At 37.7% G+C, this 24,807-nt stretch overlaps 1 protein-coding gene across 1 annotated transcript in view; it reads right to left on the reverse strand.

Annotated features, from left to right (window-relative positions):
• LOC136863441 (proteasome activator complex subunit 4A) overlaps window positions 1-24,807 on the reverse strand; it is a 1,047,550-nt gene that overhangs the window by 628,502 nt on the left and 394,241 nt on the right. Inside the window, exons 13-14 of the mRNA XM_068225934.1 lie at window positions 10,017-10,151; window positions 9,547-9,684 (exon numbers count right to left, since the gene is read on the reverse strand). Coding sequence (XP_068082035.1) covers window positions 9,547-9,684; window positions 10,017-10,151 — 273 coding nt within the window. The remainder of the gene's footprint in view (window positions 1-9,546; window positions 9,685-10,016; window positions 10,152-24,807) is intronic.

Raw genomic sequence — 24,807 nt, forward strand, 5'->3', positions numbered from 1 at the left:
TTATGAGTCTCACACATTTCTGTCTTAACTCCTCAGCCTCATCCGTAGTAGTTTGTGGATGGCTGCCTCAACGGAAGTAATTAACTCCTCAGTGGGAATTTTAGAGGGAGCGACAGTGAAATTAAGACCCCCTAGCTAGAACTGCGGTTTGGTTCTCGTCCAAGGATTTCTTGGAAAGACTGATGACAGTTTTACTAGCATCCGGGTTTTTGCGAGAGACCGCCTGTTTCTGAGCTAGGCCGAGGAACTTTAATTTCCGTCTGAATGACACCTAGATGAATTTTCGTTCAGCCTGTATAGCAGTGATGCGATCGAAAGTCAACGACAAACCCCACGAGAGAGTGTTGTTTAACAGCAGGTGTAAACGAAACAACTCTCGAGAGACTGAATCCAGTTCCCTACGAGTGTTATACACTTTCTCGATTGCAAGAGCCTTGCTAGCACGTTGATATATTCTCCTGGCTTTTGGTGTATTTAACATGTGCTTCAGCTTCACACAGTTGGGAATGATGTTATGGTCCCTGCATCTAAGTAGAAACCACAAAGAAGAAAGAAGAATAGACTTCTTTTTCCTTGATTTGCTGAATTTTGAAGCCTTCTTGAAAGTATCCTCCCCATAGAGGTTTTTAATGTTGCCATTAATGCTTTCACGGCCCGCACTTATAGACACGATACTGTATAGGCTTTTGGGCTTACACTGTGTCAAGAAAATAAGGTGAAGTTCATAACGTTTCACAGAGAACTGTGCTCTGCGTCCTGAGAAGAAATCTCGACTGACCACGAGAAAGGCTTCTTAAACAATGATGCTTTGAATTTGGATGTTATGAACGTACCATTTCCATTTCTATTATTTATTTTTATTATTTATTTTTAAGACATTGAATGTTCTAATGAAATAATTGAACTGCCTATTACCACCCTCCAGGTCATTACGGGTATTTAATTCTGGACCCATATTCTGGATTGAAATGTTATTAGGTCCAGAATCTAACACATGTTTCCCATACTAGGTAGTTCCAGGGCAGTCTTTTCCTGATCTTGACTAGTAATGATGTTACTTATTAACTTCCTTACATATTGCTTCCCCAGTCTATTCAAGTGCATGCCATGCCTTGTATGAGAAGTTTGGTTTAATTTACTAATGTCTAACAGTGTAACATTTTTGAAATGACTACTTATTTGCCTGAATTTCTCATTTGTGTCCTTGACAGCTTTATTCACAATTGGCCAGTCAGTTAAATAAATCATGTCTATGGGGCACATTTGTCACTATCACATTTGTATGGGTCAGCCTACCTAGAGTCCTTTTCAGAATACTTGCAGCCTGATGGCCTTCATTTCTCGCTACGTCATTGGTTCCGCCGACAATAACTATGACATGCTAACAATAAAATAACCATGACGTCATTTGACGAGAGTTTACCAGCATTCCTCAAGAGGGGTTTCACTACTTCTGAAAAGGGGGCACCTGGTTGAATAACACCTGTCATTTCACTGTCGGCTCGCAGTTCTGCTAGATTTGCTGAAGGCCTCGACCGTAACTATCACCAAACAGTTTCACTTTCTTCTCCTTCCTTACTTTCTTGATCACGGTATTGGCATGAATTCGGCCTTTTTTCATTGGAGAACTCGCATCGTATTGAACTGGGATTACAGTAAACTGAAAATGTTAAGGATCCACCTTTTCAATACAATGACAGTTTATTGATGTGAGTTAGATCACATGTTTATACAAGATTGGTACTAGTTTCGATGCTCAATGCGCGTCATTATCAACCAATGGACCAATTGAGCAAAACATAACTAATCATAAAAAATATAAAACACATGACAGCACCTACAATGACAAATGTTAAAATGTCGTCATCATCATCATCGTCATTCTGCAGTTCCAGTTTCCAGGGTACTGTTGGCGAGCCTTTTCCATTCTGTCTTATTGAGATACGTTCTGTTGTTAATGTCGTCATCCAGTGTCCTTCCCCAAAATGCAATGTCCATCTTTACGATGTCCATCCAGTGGGTTTTTGGTCTTCCCACCATCCGTTTCCCTGCCACATGTCGCTCCGATCTAACAATGCTGTAACAATCCCAGCTATCTTCCTAACCACATCATTCCTCAACTTGTCCAGTTTGGTTTTTTGAATTGTAGACCTAAGAAACTTCATTTTGGATGCCTGCAACCTTGACGAGTCTTTCTTAGTGAGGGTGCAGGTTTCAATACCATAGGTTAAGATTGGTATGAAGTACTGATTTAACATCGTCAGCTATGATTTTGTTGGTACTTTGTGATCCCAGAGGAGTGTTCGTACTTGCTGGTAAAGGTGAGAGCTCTTCTGCACTCTATTTGCCACTTCCTTTGTGGCTAGTGTATCTCGAGATATTACACTGCCGAGGTCTGTAAAGCTTTCCACACTTTCTAGTGGATGGTTTCCTATCATGGTGTTCGCTGGTCGTGCTGCTCTGTTTATTGCCATCATTACTGTTTTAAGTTTGCTTATCCTGAGATTAAACTCCTGGAACTTAACCTTCCAGTCATTGAGTCTCAACTGTACTCGTTCCTCAATTTCTCCCCAGATCTTAACATAATCAGCAAAGGCTATTGTATTTAGTTCACCAGAGGTTTTCTTGATGTTCTTCATTATGTCATCCATAATGGTGATAACAAGTAACGGGGATAGTGCACTGCCTTGCTGGACACCACTTTCGGTCTTGAACCAGGAAGAATGTCTATCACCCAATTGCACACAGCTGGTCAGTTCTCATACAGCATCTGAACTTTCCTCACCAGTCCCTCTGGCACAATCCTTTTTCTCAGACATTCCCATATCTTCTCTCTTGCAATGCTGTCATATGCCTTCTCAATGTCAAGAAAAACCATAAATAGATTTTTGCCTTTTCCCCAATACTTTTCCATTAACATATGGACACTGAAGATTAGGTCTGTTGTGGACTTGTTAGGCCTGAAGCCATACTGTTCCTCTTCAAACTGTGGCTCTAAGACGACTCGCAATCTGCATTCTGAGATTGTCTCAAGAATCTTAAGCCCATGAGAAAGGAGTGTTATTCCCCAGTAGTTGGAGCATTTTTGGAGATTTCCTTTCTTAAACAGGGGGATAATGACACCCTTGCTCCAATCAGTAGGTATCTTGCCATCTTTCCAAACTGCATTGAGCACTCTGTGTAGCCACTGTAAACCCTGGAATCCTGCTGCTTTAATCATGTCCGTGCTGACTTCGATTCCTGGGGTTTTCCCTTGCAGCATCTTCTTAAGGACTGCTTCTGTTTCTGACCATGTAATGGGAGGTAACTCTGTTCTATTGTAACAAGTTAAAATGTTGAGAGTAAGGTGCGTCTGACAAAGTAAAATTCTATAAAATCTGAGAAGGTAACCCAGTTGTTAAGTCTTGATACACAAGGAAATAGTCCAGCTTGCGGCATGTAGATCATAAGGTGTATCTTTAGTCTTGTTAAAAAGAAACTGTAAAACATGTGTATCCGTGAGAAGAATAAATCTTATTCTCTTAATCTGTATTTATTTATTTATTTCGTATGGCAAAACAAGGATACATTATAAATACATATAAATACAAATAAGTATGTAATTTACAGGTCAACATTCAAAACTTAATGTCCAGACTTTTCAACCAGTCCACTGCTTCTGTAGAGGCACTATGTAATTCTTGAACAGATCCATTGAGTCTTCTTTTTGGGCAGTCCATAACAACGTGCTGGATGGTTTGAGGCACATTATCACAGTCACAGAATGGGTCTTCAGATTTCCCCCAATTGTGAAGCCAGAATTTACACCTTGCATGGTTTGTCCTGATTCTGTTTAGAGATGTCCATTCCCTTCTCAGTAAGTTGAAACCAGGAGGAGCTCTACAAGGATGGTGAATTAAACCCAGGTGGTCAGGATATGAAGAGGTCCATTCTTCATGCCACATCTCATCAGCATCATAATTTGTTTCCAGGAGCTTCTTGCCTAACTTCCATGATGGGTTTCTGGACTTTAATCTCTTCGATTTCTGAGGGTTGCAGTCCTGATGTAAGGGCAGTTGAAGACTGCTGCAACATTTCTGCCATTCTCTTACAAGAGCCAGTTCTCTTCGTATGTGAGGGGGATGGATGTTGGATAAAACAGGTAACCATTTTAGGGGTGTCGATTTGATGGTGCCTGATGTTGTCCTCATGGTATCATTCAGTTGTGTATCAACTTTTGAAGTATATGCACTGTTAAGCCACACAGGGCAGTAGTATTCTGCAACTGGATATATCAAGGCAAGAGCTGATGTCCGTAGTACTGTCGCGTTTGCTCCCCATCCTGTTCTACTGAGCTTGTGTAATATGTTGTTCCTTGTTTTTATTTTGGCTGCAGTGTTAGAGAGGTGGTAATCAACAGGCTTAACTCAGGTGGTTCCGAAGCAAACAACATGGTCATGTGAAGACCTTATTTTGGACCAATATTATGATTCCCAGTTCGATATGGAATCGTGGAGACCTAATGAAAAGAATGAAAGCCAAATTAGGCATGATAAAAATCTACATAGACGAAAAGAAAGTCAAGGGAAAGGAGGCGTAACAAACCCTAAAGAATACCTTCTTTCTTCTTACGGACCATGAAAAATCTAAGCTTTTAAATATGAACCCGGGTCTACCTACAGCTGACGCCCTCCCAAAGATCCATAAGGCCAACATTCCCATCTGCCCTATTATTAACTATAGGCCTAGTCCTCTGTATAAAGCTTCTCAATTTGTCCAGTTTCCTAGCTAAAAACTATCACTTGCTGGCCAATAAGTTCATTAACAACACCACTGAACTAATTGAAAAATTAAAGATTTTTTACTACGAACTAACCACTCCCTCCACTCTTCAGACATAGTCAACATGCATCCAAGCATACAAATAGCAAAGCTTTTCCTCATTATTGAAAGTAACTTAAAGAAATATAGTCCTTTAAGCAAACCTGAAATACAATATTTCATCTCCATTCTGAAATTAGTCATCAATAACAACTTTTTCACTTTTGACAAAACTATTTATCAACAAGATTGATTAGCAATGGGCTCACCTGCCTCTGGAATCTTAGCGGAGATCTATTTAGATTATCTGGAACACTCAAAAATCAACAACACAACAACAACTTTCCTACATTCTTCTATGAGCAAGATACGTGGATGATACATTCTTAATGATGAATGAAGAAATTAATAACGCGTCCTCCACCCTTCAAGATCCTAACAGCATCAATGCCCATATTAAATTTGCACATGAGTCTGAAACAAATAAAGTAATCAATTTTTTAGATCTGACTATTCATAGATACCCCTCCACTATTTTCAGGAAACCTACACAAACTGCAACTACCATTCAGGATTTACGTTCTCGTAGGAGATTCAAGATGGATTGCTGAAATCACTTGTGGAATATCTCTAGCTGACTTGTTCAATGTGCGTCGTGTGAATGAGTGCGTGAATGAGCTTATTTTCATAAAAATTAGAAATATATTTGCTAGTTATAGGTTTTTACTGTGTTTCCTTCTTTTATTATTACTAGTGTTAGTTTTAAAATTATTATTATCATGTTCATTTATATTGTCGTGTTGTACATTCTATAATTATTTCTTTTATTACTGTCACCATATTTGCTATTAGTACTATATTATTTTTAAAAAAAGATTTGTTGTATTTAAAATATATATATATATATATATATATATATGTTAATTATTTTAAATATTGTGGTTAAGTGTAAGAGAGGGCCTTGAGCCCTAACTTCGCCATGCATAAAGACGAATTACTTACTTACGTACAATTTAACAGACCTTCTAAAATGTAAAATAATACCTTGTTTTCATGTACAAAAATCGAAGTTTACAGAGAAAAGCTTTAAAACTCATTCAGTGATTCACTAGGCCAACACTTAACATGTTTAAAGAAATGTTATTGGCCCCATAGGTACATCCGAGGATCAGGAGATCTGCCTCTAGTCAGTACCCTTAGCAGAGATTACGTTCCACGTTGCGGAGATTCAGCAAGGGCAGAGGTGAATGCTGCATTGGACGGGAAGCCCATTGTAGTAATCACAGATGAGACGTCGGACAGCCGAGGCAGATGTGTCTTTGCTGTTCTATTCAGGACGATCACGCCAACTGCAGAACAACAAGTTTATTTGACAAGCTGTTCATTTCTGGATGTGTCAACGGGACATCATGCAGCCGAGTCACCATTGATGCTCTCAAAGACCATAATATTGATTATGAAAATGTGCTGGGTTTAGTGTTAGACTCTGCCAGATACATGGATACATGTTCCCAGGCATTACAGACTATTATTGGGGACCATCTTCTTCACTTCCAGTGCTTTGCACGTAAGTTGCATCTTGTGGGGGATGTTATTCTCAAGGAACTGTCACAGTTGAACAATTAAGTTTCAAACCTTAAGATGGCTTTTCTCCATTGTAGGAAGTTGAAGAACTCCTATCTAAATTTTTTGCAAGATAATTTCCCTGATTTGAATGCACTGTTGTTCCCAGCTCCTATCATCACCTGATGGAACTCGGGGTTTCACTCAGTCCAGTAACTTGACAAGTACTTCACACCCCTAGTAGAGTTCTTTAGCTCTCTTGATGAGAATTCCCTACATAGCAGTGGCCATTCAGTGTTGAATATGTTTACAGATCAGGATATGCTACCGTTCCTGAAAGTTCAGATAAAGTTTGTTTCACAGATATCTGTAAAAGTTAATGCAGCACTCACAGTACCAGAGGAATCATACTACCCATATGCTCACAAGCTGTGGGATGATCTTACCACTATTTGTGGAGAATTGAAATGGTCTGCTGACGGATGGTTTCCGTTGGAAACAAGTGACCTGCTGGATTATTTCAGAAACAATACGAAGAAAGAGGAAATTAAGGTGGAATTTAAGCAGTGAATGCTTAAATGCGTAACTAAGCTCTCAAAGCACATGGATGTCAGTGATACTAATGTGTTTTTCAAAGGAGTGTGCAATTTATTTAATCCTGCAGTTGCAGGGCAAAACAGTGCTCTGGAACCCAAATCACTTGTGTCTGAAGCATAAGTTGCCATTTTTGTAAGTGTCACTGTTGATCAGTTTGTCGAGGGCTGCGAGGCATATCACCAACAGATGCTGCAGAACATTAGAATGGACAAAAACACTGACACCCTTCAAATGTTTGTGGCATTTAAATTAAAGTTTCCTTCCTTTTCCTCGGCAGCACTGCAGTGCATTTGGGCGCCTACGAACAGTGTCAATATAGAATGATTTTTTAGCAAGTACAACATGATTGTAACTGATAGGCGTACTCGAATGAAGGAGGACACCATTCAAACAATTGGCATGTTGCACTTCAATCATCATTGAAATTCCTCTTCCTTGTACGTCTGCTGCGCTGTGATAGATGAATACGTTCAGAACAGTATTTTTCACTTTGAAATTGTGTTTGTAAATTTGTAAATATGCACATTCATGTGTGTGTGAATGTTTCTTGCAATCTTATGCTGATGTTTGTCTTATTTTCAATAGTGTATTCAAAACTGCATAACGAGCAATTTGTGATTAAACAGTATGATTTTACTCCCAACTGTTGTGTGCAATTTTGCAAATTATGCCTATTTTTAACAAATTTGCTATAAAATGCTAAATTTGAGAAGTATAGATGCTACAAAATGCTAAATTTGAAAATCAAAACGCTAAATGTCCAGTTTTTAAATGCTATAAACCATGAACTCTAGTAATAGTATACATTTTATACTGTAATAGTTGTTTAACGATCTCTAATCCATTTTAAAAGACATAGTTAGTTTTTAACAGCATTCATAAGTCATTTCCAATCACGTACCTGATCTATTCCTAAGGTAAAAAATATGGCTGAAGATGCCTACTATTGATAGGCAAAACATATACTATACAATGTATTAATTTTATGTCAACAATTTTGGTAAGGACAAAGTCCTAATTTTTAAAATTGTATTGTATTGAATGGGTGGGTGAACAATAAAAACATACTAGTGTTATTTAATAAAAATACTTTCAGTACGGACCCCAAAAATGAATTTTATCACATGTAATAAGTGGTATGTTCCAAGCTGTCAGTGGAGAGATGGCGTCGAATGACATCAGTAGACGAATATGTTTGAGTGATGTCTTTAAAAGTAGGAAAGATCACAATATGAAGATAAAGGTGGAATTCAAGAGGACAAATTGGGGCAAATATTTGTTTATACATAGGAGAGTTAGGGGATTGGAATAACTTACCAAGGGAGATGATCAATAAATTTCCAATTCTTTGCAATCATTTAAGAAAAGGCCAGGAAAACAACAGATAGGGAATCTGCCACCTGGGCAACTGCCCTAAATGAAGAACAGTAGTGATTGATTGATTGATTGATTGATTGATTGACTGATTGATTGGAGTACCACTTTATGGGCAACTGCAGTGTAGGAGGATCTGGCCGGTTTCTCTGAGACTCTAGTTCAAGAAAGAAGTAAGTTCATGACCTGGGTAAATAGGCTATAGGATCTTCCGAAAAGAGTGAAAAGACAACTTGGTGCAAAGTGATCCAAGGAGCAAGCAACCGCATTTTCAATCAAGATGGAGGAGTACTGGAAATCCAGAGAGGCAGACAAGCATTAAACATGGCCTAAGAGGCCACAATGATTTATTAAAAAACAGTAACACAATAAGCATACTTAAGCAAAACTTCCAACAAGTGAAATAAAGGTATGCAAAACATATCTCTAAATGGAAATTCTAAGTTCCCATGGAGGGAATTAGATTCTTTTCCACCAATAGAGCATATCAAAAATCAGATCAAAAATTAGATGGATGGCTTTTCCGGCGTTTGCTCTATTAACCAGCGTTTCGTCTTAGGTCTGACACTAGACTCTTCAGAGTGGGATGTGTCAGACCCTACCCACTGACGCTGGGGTGTATGCAGGTGAACTTATCAGAATCTTATTTATGAAGCACAGTCTGATAACTGCATACGGGAGATGAAACTCCACAATGGAATTAATGCCCGCCTAGCAATTCCAAATGGAAATTCTAAGTTCCCATGGAGGGAATTAGATTCTTTTCCACCAATAGAGCAAACGCCGGAAAAGCCATCCATCTAATTTTTGATCTGATTTTTGATATGCTCTATTGGTGGAAAAGAATCTAATTCCCTCCATGGGAACTTAGAATTTCCATTTGGAATTGCTAGGCGGGCATTAATTCCATTGTGGAGTTTTATCTCCCGTATGCAGTTATCAGACTGTGCTTCATAAATAAGCTTCTGATAAGTTCACCTGCATACACCCCAGCGTCAGTGGGTAGGGTCTGACACATCCCACTCTGAAGAGTCTAGTGTCAGACCTACGCTGGTTAATAGAGCAAACGCCGGAAAAGCCATCCATCTAATTTTTGATCTGAAACATATCTCTATCATCTGAAATAACATATACTTTGTTATGTAAATACCAGAGCCTCACAAATAATATGTACTATTATACAGCCAAAGATAAAAATGTCAAGTACTTTACCTTGGACAATAACAACATCTGGTACAAAAACATGTTGTCCATATTGGGTTCCAAAGCTACATCTGGGGTTTCTAATCGTTCAAGGATGTCTGTGCATAACAATGGTATGAGCTCAGCCAGGGTCTCTCTTGGTCTAGCCTACAATCAGGAAAATATGTCTTGTCATTTAAATAACATGATTAATTCTTGCTGCCACTATTTCTTTCACTTCATTCATGACATCATTAATAGGACAGTTGAAACGAATTAATATCATAACAGAACACAAAAAGAACTCAAAAAAATTAAGAAAATAATCCGATTTTAAGTCTTTGTTTGTTAAAACGGAAGCCATACTCTCCAGTGTCGACTCAGTTAAATGTAACCTAAAAGCTTTACAGTCCGTCGAACACACAAGTTAAATATAATTATTACACTATAACATACCTGTAAGAAAAAAACACATTATTAAACAAGAAATAAAAATACACACTATTAAACAACATCTGGTACAAAAACATGTTGTCCATATTGGGTTCCAAAGCTACATCTGGGGTTTCTAATCGTTCAAGGATGTCTGTGCATAACAATGGTATGAGCTCAGCCAGGGTCTCTCTTGGTCTAGCCTACAATCAGGAATATATGTCTTGTCATTTAAATAACATGATTAATTCTTGCTGACACTATTTCTTTCACTTCATTTATGACATCATTAATAGGATAGTTGAAACGAATTAATATCATAACAGAACACATTGTTGGAAGCCCTACCGAAAGGTTGGCTGTTCCAAGAGCTCTGTGTTATCTCAGTGATAAAGTAGTTAATAACTGTAGAAATTTACCAAATTTTGTGTGTGTGTGATATATTTAGCTCCACAAATAATTGTGTTTAAAGTTTGTTTGTAGTAATCTGCGATTAGTGGTACTTATTTACAGTTTCCACACTGAGTAGTTCCGTAGGCATTCGCTAGATTACAACCTGCAATATAGGACTGCGTGAGAGAAGAAATATCCCATTCCTTTTAATAGTATTATAAAAATATCAATAGGTTTGTTGATAAAATACTTACAAAGATGGGATATTAAAAAGAAATGAAAATCATTTTTTCCGTATTGAAAGAATCTTAATCTATAATAATATAAGAAATTTATTTTAACTCAACCTATTCAATACAGTACAAGATGTTAACATATAAGTTAAACATCGTTAAAAATCGTTGAGAAATGTTTCGCCCCTTCTGTGGGGCATCATCAGTCATATCAAATACCTCAAAATTCTACCAGACGTCTGGTTGGAAATTATAAAAATATGTTACATGAGTGAATACATTAAAGAACATTTACAAGATCTTATCATTAACAAAATATGAAAATTAATTTTAAAATGTTACACTAGTGAACACGTCGGTGAATTTTCACTCAAAACAAGGCCGTCCTATGTACAGTATTGACAATAATGGTAGTTAAAGTCTTATTTGGTGGTAAGTTTGAAGACAGTTTAAAATTTATGTATAAATGTTGAGAATGATTGCAGAATACATACAATTGCAATTTACTGTACGTGTATTTTACATTGTAAAATAATGTGGAAAAAACATTCCAAATTTGTATTAATTTCCATGGGAAAATTTTTTTTCTTTTTACCCCGGACCCCAATATTATGGTCCTCGTGCAGTCTAATCAGAAATGGCTTTAAGATGTGAATTTCCAACCAGATGTCTGGTAGAATTTTGAGGTATTTGATATGACTGCTGATGCCCCACAGAAGGGGCAAAACATGTCTCAACGACTTTTAACGATGTTTAACTAATATGTTAACATCTTGTACTGTATTAAATAGGTTGAGTTAAAGTAAATTTCTTATATTATTATTTTAAAAATATTAATGAGAGTCATAACTTCAGCAGCGGTTATAGTTTATTAGTGCAGGCATTTGACAGGGTATTTCAAATAGCAGTTCAACGGTCCCACCTATCATGAAGGTAATAACTTCTTTAAATAATGCGATACTGTTGTAAATTTTGTTTAAAGAAAGGATTTCAACAGAATAGACAGTATTTCACTGGCGAAATATTTAACAGTCGTAATTTATATTGATTATTGTCGCTCTTCGTATTCAAAAAATGGCATTGTTCACAACTGTAGCCAACAAGAAAATATAAATAAAAATCAGCCGATTCTTGTATTCCGATCATTTGCAGTTCTGAGTAGGCAGTTAAAGTAACCGTAATTTATATTTCACACCCTCGATATTTCAGTATTTATGAGCGGTTAGATAATAATCAAGTTCCTACATTCCAAAAATTCCAATTCCAAGTCCCTGGCACACTTTAGACAGAAATACTTTTGAGAAATTATTGTAAAAAAACTTCATATTTTTCAGCATTTAAGTACATTTTTATTCTCCGTCCTGCGGAGTAGGGAAAATAATAGTAATCCACCATCTGTAATAATCACATAATCACATTTCAGTTGAGAATTGTACTGGTAGTGTAGATACGGTATATTAGATAGTATCTTGTCTGTTATATTCGTGTGTATTTTTGTGCAAATGGCAGGTTTAATTTCTATTACAGCATAGGAGGATAAAGTAGTACTAATATTAATCTGTCTACGTGTTTAACTTTGTTAGTAATCTTTGAGTACCTACCAGTAGTTCTTGCAAATATCCAATTTAGGCCTAATTGGAATTTTCATTTCTATTCGTGCTTAGTAATAACCTAGGATATGTCTGAAAGTACTTTAAATGTTATTGTAGTGTAGTATAGTAACTTATTAGAAATTAGAGTGCCTATTCTATAACTTTGAGTAGTTTTGCGAATTTTGAACTTTAATGGTAATTTTCTTTTCTGTTTGTACTTGGTAATAACCTGTTGTAATTAGAATATGTCTGAACGTAGTTTAAAATTATTGCAGTGTATTGTAGTATCTGTACTTAGTCTGAACATAGTTTAAAATTATTGTAATGTATTACAGTATCTAATTAGAAAATAAGGTGTTTATTCTATTACTGTGAAATATTTGTGTAGTATAACACCGTTTCTGTGGTATCTGTAGTAACTCTCTTACTGGAATTCTGTTGTTGTAATTAAGGTAGACTTAACTGCAGTTTTTTTTTTTTTTTTTTTTTTTTTTTTTTTTTTTTTTTTTTTTTTTTTTTTTTGCTAGGGGCTTTACGTCGCACCGACACAGATAGGTCTTATGGCGACGATGGGATAGGAAAGGCCTAGGAGTTGGAAGGAAGCAGTCATGGCCTTAATTAAGGTACAGCCCCAGCATTTGCCTGGTGTGAAAATGGGGAAACCACGGAAAACCATTTTCAGGGCTGCCGATAGTGGGATTCGAACCTACTATCTCCCGGATGCAAGCTCACAGCCGCGTGCCTCTACGCGCACGGCCAACTCGCCCGGTTTAACTGCAGTTAAGAATTGAGTAATTCTTGTGTATTATTCTCTGTTTCTAGTAATTAACAGCAATTTTCATCCTGTTAGCATGTTGTAGGAATAAAAAATTGTGTAATTACCGTATTTACTCGTGTATTAGACCCATTTTTTCCCACTTTTACAGCGAAAAATAGTAAAGATGGGTCCAATATGCGATAACCTCAAAATTTTGTGCAGCGAACACATAACTTCTAGGTTATAAAGAGCTACAAAATGTACGTTTTAAACATTCTGTACTATTATTTAACAAACTTAGAATGTATTTAAGTTATACTGGTTATTTTCGTCGGAACGCAGTATTTCTAAACGTAAAAAGACAATAAATGGTGAACACGACTTTTAGGCCTACGGTACATATAAAAGTCCGTTTTAGTTAATCATTTCATGTCATTCGTTACATCTCATTAATTCCTCTGGTGAGGTTGACGTCAAAAAGGGCATCACTAGTCCCTTCTGTTGGTAAACTTTGTTATTGAATGTAAAGAAGTTCTTGTTTAATACAAATTTTAGCAAGTTGATCAGTTCATCTATTTCACATTTGCTTATGGTGTTATGTTTCAAAAGGTTAGTTTCTATTAAACTAATGGTTTAATTTACTGGTATACTAGATGGGCAACCGGATATCTGGAATCCTTGCAAGAATCACCTTGAGACTAACAAGATAATCAATAAAAATCAATGGTCTACAGCTTTGCCTATGATACGCCGATGACACATTTGCCATCATCGACACACATCGCAATAATAGTGATAGCATTTTAAAAACCTTTAATGACCTTGACCACAATATCAGGTTCACTAAGGAAAATGAAATCAACAAGTCTTTAAACTTCCTGGACTTAACATTGACCAGAGCCAGTGATAATTTTATTTTCCAAATTTACAGAAAGCCCTCCACTGCTCCTTTGACAATAAAGAATGAGTCTTTACACCCTCAATCTCATAAACAAGCAAATTTCTACAGTTTAGTTCATCAAGCATTAAATGTTCCACCATCCCCTTCTAACCAGAACAAAGAGTTTGAATATATAAAAGAACTTGCAAAACTTAATGGCTATAAACCTAACCTGATCAATAAGATTATTGGTATAATAAAATCAACAAATACTACAAATTTAATTCCAGATAAGCCCAAAAGAATAAACACTGCCACCTTCACCTTCACTAACCCCTCGATATACAGCATTACTAACCCATTTAAGATGGGCAACATCAGAACCACCTACCGAACTCGCAACGCTAATCGGAATATATTCTTTAATTCCAACTTGGTAAATACTTCACAGGACAAATTTTTGAACTCTGGTATTTACAGACTCAAATGCCCCCAGTGTGAATTTTCTTATATTGGACAAACTGGCCGCAGTTTTAGAACAAGATACTTGGAACATTATAATGCTTTAAAGTATAAAAAATACTCTGCCATGAGCAATCACCTGAGGGATTCTGGCCACAATTATTCTACAATTGATCAGGACCTCCACATTATAAAATAAGTAAATAAAAGCAGCTTAATGACTGGATTGGAAAATACATACATTTTGTTGGATCAACATTTTAATAATAATAATTTGAATGATGTCCCTGAGAACAACAGCCCGTTAATTGAACAAGTCCCCAAGTTACTCACTAATTTTAATATAAATCATAACAATTTCACAAAGATCTTCAATTATAAACCTTTAAATATCCCTCCGGTCGTCATAACAGATTCCACCTTACCCCCTCCAAATAATACAACTCTGACGCCAACTTCCAGACCTCTCATTGTTGCGCCTACCCCTCCCATCCCGACTTACTCTCCGCCTAAGCAAACCCACAGATACAACACACGCAGCAACGGGCATACGTTTAACAGGCCCCCTCGAACGGCTAATGTCACCAGTCAACACACATCCAACATAGGTAAGCGATCTTAGACTCTCATTTGAACACCCTATTTTCAAGGCCTGAGTACATCTTTTTCCTTTTTCCATTTTTCAGACTTCAGTTTGCATCTTATTTTTTCAGTTTCGGTCTTTAACTCCATGTAAAAATGAAGACACCTGTTATTCGGCTTTAACCATTGTTTTGGATGAAGTGGATATTGGCCTCTACCTAATAAGCGGCTTCAGGCGTGATCAATCCTGTTTGAAGTGCTACTACTCCATGTCTGCTACAATATGCGACTTCTCTTGCCCGACTCACGGGTCTATACAAGAGTGAAATTTAATTATTTCTTCATTCTAAAGTATATAATCATCCTTTTTTGTAATGTATGAACATTCTTATTAACTGACTGGTAGCAATGAGTTTGATGATTACACTGCCAGCTCTGTGTTGTACCATATGTTCTTAACCTCTGGCAACACGATTGCGTATTTTTTTCACTTAGCCATGATGAACACTCTTATATGTTTTCACACTTGTTTTATGTATGAATGTTCTGAGTGACTGACTGGTAGCAATGATATCCTATATGATTTTAATTATTTCACTATCAGCTCTGTATTGTACTTTTTGTTCTTTTAACCTCTGTTCAACACGATATTGTGTTTTTCTCTTAGCCATTCTATGTTTTTCCACACTAATTTTAAGCCTATTTGATTTTCTAAATGTAAATGTTGAATCATAGGGTACCATATATTTTAAGGACACTAGGTTCGGGGCCCTGACCTAATTTTAGGCTAAGATTTATTTCGGCTGATGATGCTTACGACACTTAAGCGAAACATGTCCCATCTTACAACGCCTGTTGTAATGTTTATATCCTAAATATAAGGAAAGATAAATATTGGAAAGGTGGCGTAAACGATTATTCTCATTTTAATGTTCATAATCTGACGTCCAATACGGTCTACTATGAGATTTATTACTTGTAACATACCACTTAGTCGAGCAGCTCGTCTTCTTTCTCCCAATTCTTCCCAGCCCAAACTTGGCAACATTTTTGTAACACTACTCTTTTGTCGGAAATCACCCAGAACAAATCGAGCAACGGTTTCCAAAACTTTGCAGTAAATGCTGGAGTAGAGACAAAGCAGTACATCAAGATAAGTTCCAGATTTCAGGTTCCTAAGTATTAAATAGAAATAGACATAAATATTCTAAATACCTGCATGTGACTTGATAAAATCTGACGATGTTCTTTCAAGAACGAAACATGTCATTCTTGGTTTAATAGTGTGTATTTTTATTCCTTGTTTAATAATGTGTTTTCTTTAAGGTGTGTTATAATGTATTATTTACACTTAAATTGAGTGTTTGACAGACTGGAAAACTTTTAAGTTAGATTTTAAGCCACCATATCATAATCTAGAAAACAAGTAAAATGTTCGCAAATAATCATGTCCATTAATCTCAACTATGTAACAATTAGAAGAACACTTACAACATTATTATCTTTACTAAACATATCAATAAGACCCAGGGAACACGATATAACAGAACTTGTTACGCAAGTTGAATATTTCTCCACAAAATTAACCTCTTAACTGGATATTATTGATGTGCTTGGTGTAACCTGCCCTGTGCATTTTTTTAAGCAGATTGTTGTTACACGGCAGATAGGCAGAAAAGTTAGTAATATCATTAATATCATTCATCTGTGACATGAAAAGTAAATTAAAGGAGTTTTAATTAATTAATTTTAATGTTAGAGAAATTTTTAACCATTTTTACATTAGCTGCAAGGTCATTTACCTGGTTGGAATTTGAGAGTTTGGCCCATATTTCACAGCCGAAAATTGAAACAAATAAAAGCAAGGGGTATTTATAAATATCATATCATGAATGTGACATTCTGAACCATTTTTCATTAATTGCAAGGTCACTTACCTGGTTGAAATTTGAGCCTTTTGTTCATAAAATAAAGGAATATTTATGAATTATACATCATGTTAGTGACATTGTGAAAGATACTACATTAACATCATGGTTAGTTACGTCATTTACCTCACTAGAACTGCACTTCGCCTTCATCCGATTCGTCATGTTGTTCATCTTGTTCTTCATTCTCATTCTCGGAACAACTTGCACTATCAGACTCAGTTTCATCTGTATCAAACCACTCATCTTCATATTTATGAGAAGATAAATCGTCACAATCATTCTGTAAGTGTTGAACTTACGCTTTGAACTAGATGCTGCCATATTTGGCCTACTGCGGACAAGTAGCACTGCACAGATGTAAAATAAAAACAAATAAGCTTCAAGGAGCGTGACATGGTATTTGCTGCCATTGTGCGGGAAAAACACAAATTTAGACAACAATACACAATGCGGCAAAGTAGCTCGTCATACCCAGGAGATATTCGCGATAAAAGACGAGTATGTATATATTCGTCATGCCCATTGCTCTGTAACATTCAGCGTATGAATATACTGTATACATCTTGCCCAGTTAAAAAGTTAATAATAATGTGCAGCAGAAATCTTTATTAGTTTCTCGTCCAAACCAAAAATGATAAAAAAATTTCAGATAAATGACAATTTTCAGTTATACAAGACTGAACCGAGACAGAACAAGCATAAACACAAAAGGATAAAGCTGCCATTGTTGACTCCAGATTGGTTTATGAGCTGGCAAAGGAGACGTTGCAGACTGATGATTTACAAATGAGTGAGAAAACACTGGCAATAGGTTGTTACCGTTGAAACAGCCGCAGGGTTCTGATGGTTTGTAGTCTTACTTATTAGAAATACATCTTTCTTTTCCATTATTAAATTTGTTATTCTATGCAACTGACCATGATGTATTCACAATGACAGCTAACCTCCAACTGAGGGTGCGAGTCAAGAAAGCACCACCTTATAACTGTGACATATATTTAGCACAAAGTTTGCATTATACTTGAAGCACTATTTCAAAAAGAGATAGGTTTCATTTATGTATAATGATGATAATAATAATAATAATAATAATAATAATAATAATAATAATAATAATAATAATAATAATAATAATAATAATATCATGCTGCAATCTCCAGGAGAAACAGCCCTGATATTATGAATGTCAAGGTAAAGAAAGGCATCAATGTGGCCTCAGATCATTATATGTCTCTTGTTGTGTTGTTTGAGTCATCAGTCCATAGACTGGTTTGATGCAGCTCTCCATGCCACCCTATCCTGTGCTAACCTTTTCATTTCTACGTAACTATTGCATCCTACATCTGCTCTAATCTGTTTGTCATATTCATACCTTGGTCTACCCCTACCGTTCTTGCCACCTACACTTCCTTCAAAAACCAACTGAACAAGTCCTGGATGTCTTAAGATGTGTCCTATCATTCTATCTCTTCTTCTCGTCAAATTTAGCCAAATCGATCTCCTCTCACCAATTCGATTCAGTATCTCTTCATTCGTGATTCGATCTATCCATCTCACCTTCAGCATTCTTCTATAACACCACATTTCAAAAGCTTCTATTCTCTTTCTTTCTGAGCTAGTTATCGTCCATGTTTCACTTCCATACAATGCCACGCTCCAAACAAAAGTCTTCAAAAACATCTTTCTAATTCCGATATCAATGTTTGAAGTGAGCAAATTTCTTTTCTTAAGAAAGCTCTTCCTTGCTTGTGCTAGTCTGCATTTTATGTCCTCCTTACTTCTGCCATCGTTGGTTATTTTACTACCCAAGTAACAATATTCATCTACTTCCTTTAAGACTTCGTTTCCTGATCTAATATTTCCTATATCACCTGCCTTCGTTCGACTGCACTCCATTACTTTTGTTTTGGACTTATTTATTTTCATCTTGTACTCCTTACCTAAGACTTCATCCATACCATTCAGCAACTTCTCGAGATCTTCTGCAGTCTCAGATAAAATAACAATATCATCGGCAAATCTCAAGGTTTTGATTTCCTCTCCTTGGACTGTGATTCCATTTCCAAATTTCTCTTTGATTTCCTTTACTGCCTGTTCTATGTAAACATTGAAAAGGAGAGGGGACAAACTGCAGCCTTGCCTCACTCCTTTCTGGATTGCTGCTTCTTTTTCAAAGCCCTCGATTCTTATCACTGCAGACTGATTTTTATACAGGTTGTAGATAATTCTTCGTTCTCGGTATCTGATCCCTATCATCTTCAGAATCATAAATAGCCTGGTCCAATCAACATTATCGAATGCCTTTTCTAGATCTACGAATGCCATGTACGTGGGCTTGTCCTTCTTGATTCGATCCTCTAAGATCAGACGTAAAGTCAGGATTGCTTCACGTGTTCCTACATTTCTTCTGAAGCCAAATTGTCTTCCCCCAACTCAGCTTCAACTTGTTTTTCCATTCTTCTGTAAATAATACGTGTTAAAATTTTGCAGGCATGAGATACTAAACTAATAGTGCGGTAGTTTTCACACCTGTCAGCACCGGCTTTCTTGGGAATAGGTATAACAACATTCTGCCGAAAATCGGATGGGACTTCTCCTGTCTCATACATCTTGCACACTAAATGAAATAACCTTACCATGCTGGTTTCTCCTAAGGCAGTCAGTAATTCAGAGGGAATATCATCAATTCCAGGTGCCTTGTTCCTATTTAGGTCACTCACAGCTCTGTCAAACTCTGACCTCAAAATTGGGTCTCCCATTTCATCAGCATCAACAGCCTCATGTTCCAGAACGAAATTATCTACATCGTTACCTTGATACAACTGTTGGATATGCTCCTGCCATCTTTCTGCTTTGTCTTCTTTCCCTAGAAGTGGCTTTCCATCTGAGCTCTTAATATTCATGCACCTAGATTTCCTTTCTCCAAAGGTTTCCTTGATTTTCCTGTATGCAGCATCTACCTTTCCCAGGACCATACAGCCTTCGACATCCTTGCACTTCTCCTTCAGCCATTCTTCCTTAGCTACCTTGCACTTTCTATCCACTTGATTCTTTAATCGCCTGTATTCTTTTCTGCCCTCTTCATTTCTAGCATTCTTGTATTTTTGTCGTTCATCAATCAGGTCTAGTATCTCCTGAGTTATCCACTGATTCTTAGTTGATCTTTTCTTCCTTCCTAACATTTCTTCAGCAGCCCTACTGACTTCATTTTTCATGACTCTCCACTCTTCCTCTACTGTGTTTCTTTCGGCCTTTTCATTTAGTCCTTGTGCAACATGTTCCTTGAAACGATCCATCACACTCTTTTCTTCTAACTTGTCTAGATCCCATCTTTTTGCATTCTTTCCTTTCTTCAATTTCTTCAACTTCAGATGGCATTTCATGACCAACAAGTTGTGGTCAGAGTCCACGTCTGCTCCTGGGAAAGTTTTGCAATCCAACACCTGGTTTCTGAATCTCTGCCTAATCATAATGAAGTCTATTTGATACCTTCCAGTGTCTCCAGGTCTCGTCCACGTATACAGCCGTCGTTTGTGGTGTTTGAACCAAGTATTGGCGAGGACTAAATTATGGTCAGTGCAGAATTCAACCAGCCGACTTCCTCTTTCGTTCCTTTGTCCCAATCCAAATTCTCCTACTGTGCTACCTTCTCTTCCTTGGCCTACCACTGCGTTCCAGTCTCCCATCACAATTAGATTCTCGTCACCTTTGACATATTGTATTAAATCTTCTATCTCCTCATATATTCTTTCAATTTCTTCATCATCCGCTGAACTAGTAGGCATATAGACCTGCACTATTGTGGTGGGCATTGGTTTGGTGTCTATCTTGGCGACAATAACTCTTTCACTATGCTGGTCTAGTAGCTTATCCGCTGCCCTATTTTCTTATTCATTATTAAACCAACTCCTGCATTACCCCTGTTTGATTTCGTGTTGATAATTCGGTAGTCGCCTGACCAAAAATCCTGTTCTTCCTGCCAACGTACTTCACTTATACCAACTACATCTAACTTTAGCCTATCCATCTCCCTTATCAGATTCTCTAACCTACCGCAACGATTCAAACTCCTAACATTCCACGCTCCGACTCGCAGAATGTCAGTATCCATCTTCCTGATGATCGCCCCCTCTCGTGTAGTCCCCACCCGGAGATCCGAATGGGGGACTAGTTTACCTCCGGAATATTTTACCCGGAAGGAAGCGATCATCAGTACATCTTTCATACAGAGAGAGCTGCATGTCCTCGGGAGGTGGTTACGGCTGTAGTTTCCCGTTGCTTTCAGCCGTGTAGCAGTATCAACACAGCTAAGCCATGTTGAGTATTATTACAAGGCCGTATCAGTCAATCATCTAGACTGCCGCCCTTGCAACAACCGAAAGGCTGCTACCCCCCTTTCGATGAACCATTCGTTAGTCTGGTCTCTCAACAGATACCCATCCGATATGGTTGCACCTGCGGCTCGGCTATCTGCATCAATGGGACACGCAAGCCTCCCCACCGCGGCAAGGTCACATGGTTCCCGGAAACACAAGGAAGACAACCAAACAGATCACATGCATCGACAATGATAAACTTCGGCAAAGGGTCGAGGAGTTCCAGGAGAAGGCTAGACCAAATGACTGTGATTTTAACAGCGCCAAAAGTCTCCTTGTTGAGGCCACCAAAGACGTTGCAGAAGTCAAGAGAAGCGAAAAGCATGCCTGGTGGAATAGTACCTGCGAATCAGTCCTCCAAGAAAGACTCAATGCGTGGAAACAGTACTACTCTACGAAATCAGAAAATGATTGGGAAACCTACAAAACCCAACGTGCCCAAGCAGCTAGGGTGTTCAGAACTGAGAAACGTAAATACGAAAAATCTCTCGTTGAAAAGATAGAACAAAACTTTAGGAAGAATGAAAGCAGAGAGTACTACAAAGCGTTCAAACGCAAACTCACTGGCTATAAACCACCATCTCTATGCTTTGAGCGAAGGGACGGCACACTGGCGACATCAAATGAAGAAAATTGCACCATTCTGGCAGATTACTTCAAGAATTTACTTAATTACTCTAAACCACAAAGCGCCATTGAGACCAAGGAACCCTTACTCAGGTACCCATATTCCAGACCACCCGACAAAGATGAAATCAAGCGCCACATTGCCCGTCTCAAAAATAACAAAGCGCCGGGGGAAAGACTCAGTAGTAGCAGAACTATGGAAATATGCCCCAGAGGAATCACTTGGCACTTGATATCTTGCAAAAGCAAATAGAAGAAATTTGGAACAAGGAGACCCAACCCGAAGATTGAAAAATAGCTTTGATCCATCTATTACACAAAAAAGGCAGCATGAAGAACATCAACAACTACAGAGGAATATCTTTGCTACCCGTGACTTACAAAATTCTATCACTTGCTATCCTGGAGCGTTTGGAAGCACAAGTCGAACATCAAATAGGTGAATACCAAGGAGGGTTCAGAAAAGGTCGCTCAACAGCTAAACAGATCCAAAATCTCAAAACGATCATCAGATATTGTACACTAAGGTCCAAGCAGTATGTGTCTGTCTTTGTGGACTTTAAGAAAGCGTACGACTCCATTGACCGGGAAGTCCTGCTAAACATCTTAAATGAATTTGGAGTTGATTTGAAACTGCTGGCATTAATTAGAGCCACCCTGACCGATACAAAATCCAAGGTGAAGTTCCACGGATGTTTCTCGCATTCCTTTGACATCAAAACAGGAGTCCGACAAGGTGATGGGCTATCCCCGATACTCTTCAACTATGTTCTTGAAAAGATCATCAGAACCAGGCGGGTGAGATTACAGGAAACCAACTACAGTCCATTGAGAATAGGAACCAAATCCAAGGGGATCCCAACAGACTGCTTAGCATTTGCCGATGATATTGCTGTTCTCTCAAACGACATAGAAACCGCTAGAGCTCAAGTTGAAATTTTAAAGGAAATTGACGAACAAACTGGTTTGCAGATATAGTTTGAGAAAACAGAAGTAATGACTAACATCAAAGAGACTCCACCAAAACTCCATACAAAATACGGAGACATCGCCCGAGTAGACAAATTCAAATACCTGGGTGAGATCATCATGAAAAATGGACTGGACAAAGCAGCACTTCAGGAGCGAGTACGCAAACTGGAAATAGCCTACCAAACATCCCGCCCAATCTACAACAAAAAATGCCTTTCCCAAAACACCAAGATAGGTCACTATGAAACAGTTCTGAAGCCAGTAGTTCTATATGCAGCCGAAACCCTGTCTCTAAATGCCAACACAGGACTCCTTGAAGAACTGGAGAAAAGAGAAGGCAAAATTGTGAGAGGAATCTTGGGATCAAAGTACAGGAATGGAATCCATCAAAAGAGATCCAACAAGGAAGTCTACAGCAAAATAGAGAAAATTACCGACACAATCAGAAAAAGACGGGCACGATTTTACGCTCATCTGAAAAGAATGGGCGGAAGATAGTTAACTAAAGAAATCTTTCACTTTTTTGATTCAAACCCCAAAACCACAATTCCCTGGTTTAGAAATACCAAAGAAGACCTGCAAATGCTACATATCTCAGCAGAAGACGCCCTTAACAGAGATCTCTTCAGCAAGAAAATATTGACGAACGGGCTAAACCGAGATGAGCAAACGAAGAGAAGATACGGTGCCCCTTGGACAGAGGAGCGTAAGCAGGCCCACTCACAAAGAATGAGGGAAACTTGGGCTCTAAAGCAGGCCAAGTTCAGTGTCAAATGCAACAAGACTTAACGTGGTCCTTGATGGCCCCAGCAAATTACATATATTATAATAATAATAATAATAATAATAATAATAATAATAATAATAATAATAATAATAATAATAATAATAATAATAATAATAATAATAAAAACAGCCTAGGTACCATTATGCCTATTCTTGAAAAATAAAAATTCAACATAGTTTCAAAACTACTAACACCAACTTCAGGACTTTTACAATACTCATAAAATTTATATGACAGACGAAATGAAATTATATTGGAGAGTATTGCTGGAATGAATTATGACAGGAAAACCCAGAGTACCCGGAGAAGAACCTGTCCCGACTCTGCTTTGTCCAGCACAAATCTCACAAGAAGTGACCGGGATTCGAACCACGGAACCCAGCGGTGGGAGGCCGCCGCCTGAGCCACGCAGGCTCCACAATTTGTATAACAGATAAATATTTGAAATCTGGAGTATATAAAGTGTGGGAAAAAAATGCACTGTCAGTTGGTCAAAACTAGTAGAAACTTTCAGACTCGATACCAAGAGCACGTCAATGCCAAAAAGTATTTTCAAATTTCTACAATGAGTGAATACATGACATTTAAAGATAAAAATTTCATTGTTCCGTATTGAAAAGTATCACAGTTAAAACTGAAATAATATATAAAGAGGTTAAACCTATTCTTTGGTATTGAATAGGTTGAACCTCTTTATTTATTATTTCAATTTTAACTGTGAATACATGACAGACTTAAATCAATATAAATGGTCCGTTATTGGACATTATAAATTTTCCAGCTAACTCATTCTTGGTTGCTAGCGTTTCGCCCTCGTGTGCTAGGGTGGGCTCATCAGTTGGTACCTAGCACACCTACCAATACGCTGGCTAGTGCATACCGTGGAGGCCACTGCGTAGGCTAACTGGAGCCACCGGCAGTGCCAATGCACTAAGAGACTTTGTCTCATCACTAAAAATTGATGCCAGCTTGGCCATCAGATGATGACAAAGTCTCTTGGTGCATTGGCACTGCCCGTGGCTCCAGTTAGCCTACGCAGTGGCCTCCACGGTATGCACTAGCCAGCGTATTGGTAGGTGTGCTAGGTACCAACTGATGAGCCCACCCTACCACACGAGGGCGAAACGCTGGCAACCAAGAATGAGTTAGCTGGAAAATTTATAATGTCCAATAACGGACCATTTATATTGGTATTATAAATTTACTCATTCAGGACAAATATTTCAGATTCCCTATGGGAATCAACATCTATATCAGACTTAAATCA

The sequence above is a fragment of the Anabrus simplex genome, chromosome 2, assembly GCF_040414725.1.
Source record: "Anabrus simplex isolate iqAnaSimp1 chromosome 2, ASM4041472v1, whole genome shotgun sequence".
NCBI classification, from domain to species: Eukaryota; Metazoa; Arthropoda; class Insecta; order Orthoptera; family Tettigoniidae; genus Anabrus; species Anabrus simplex.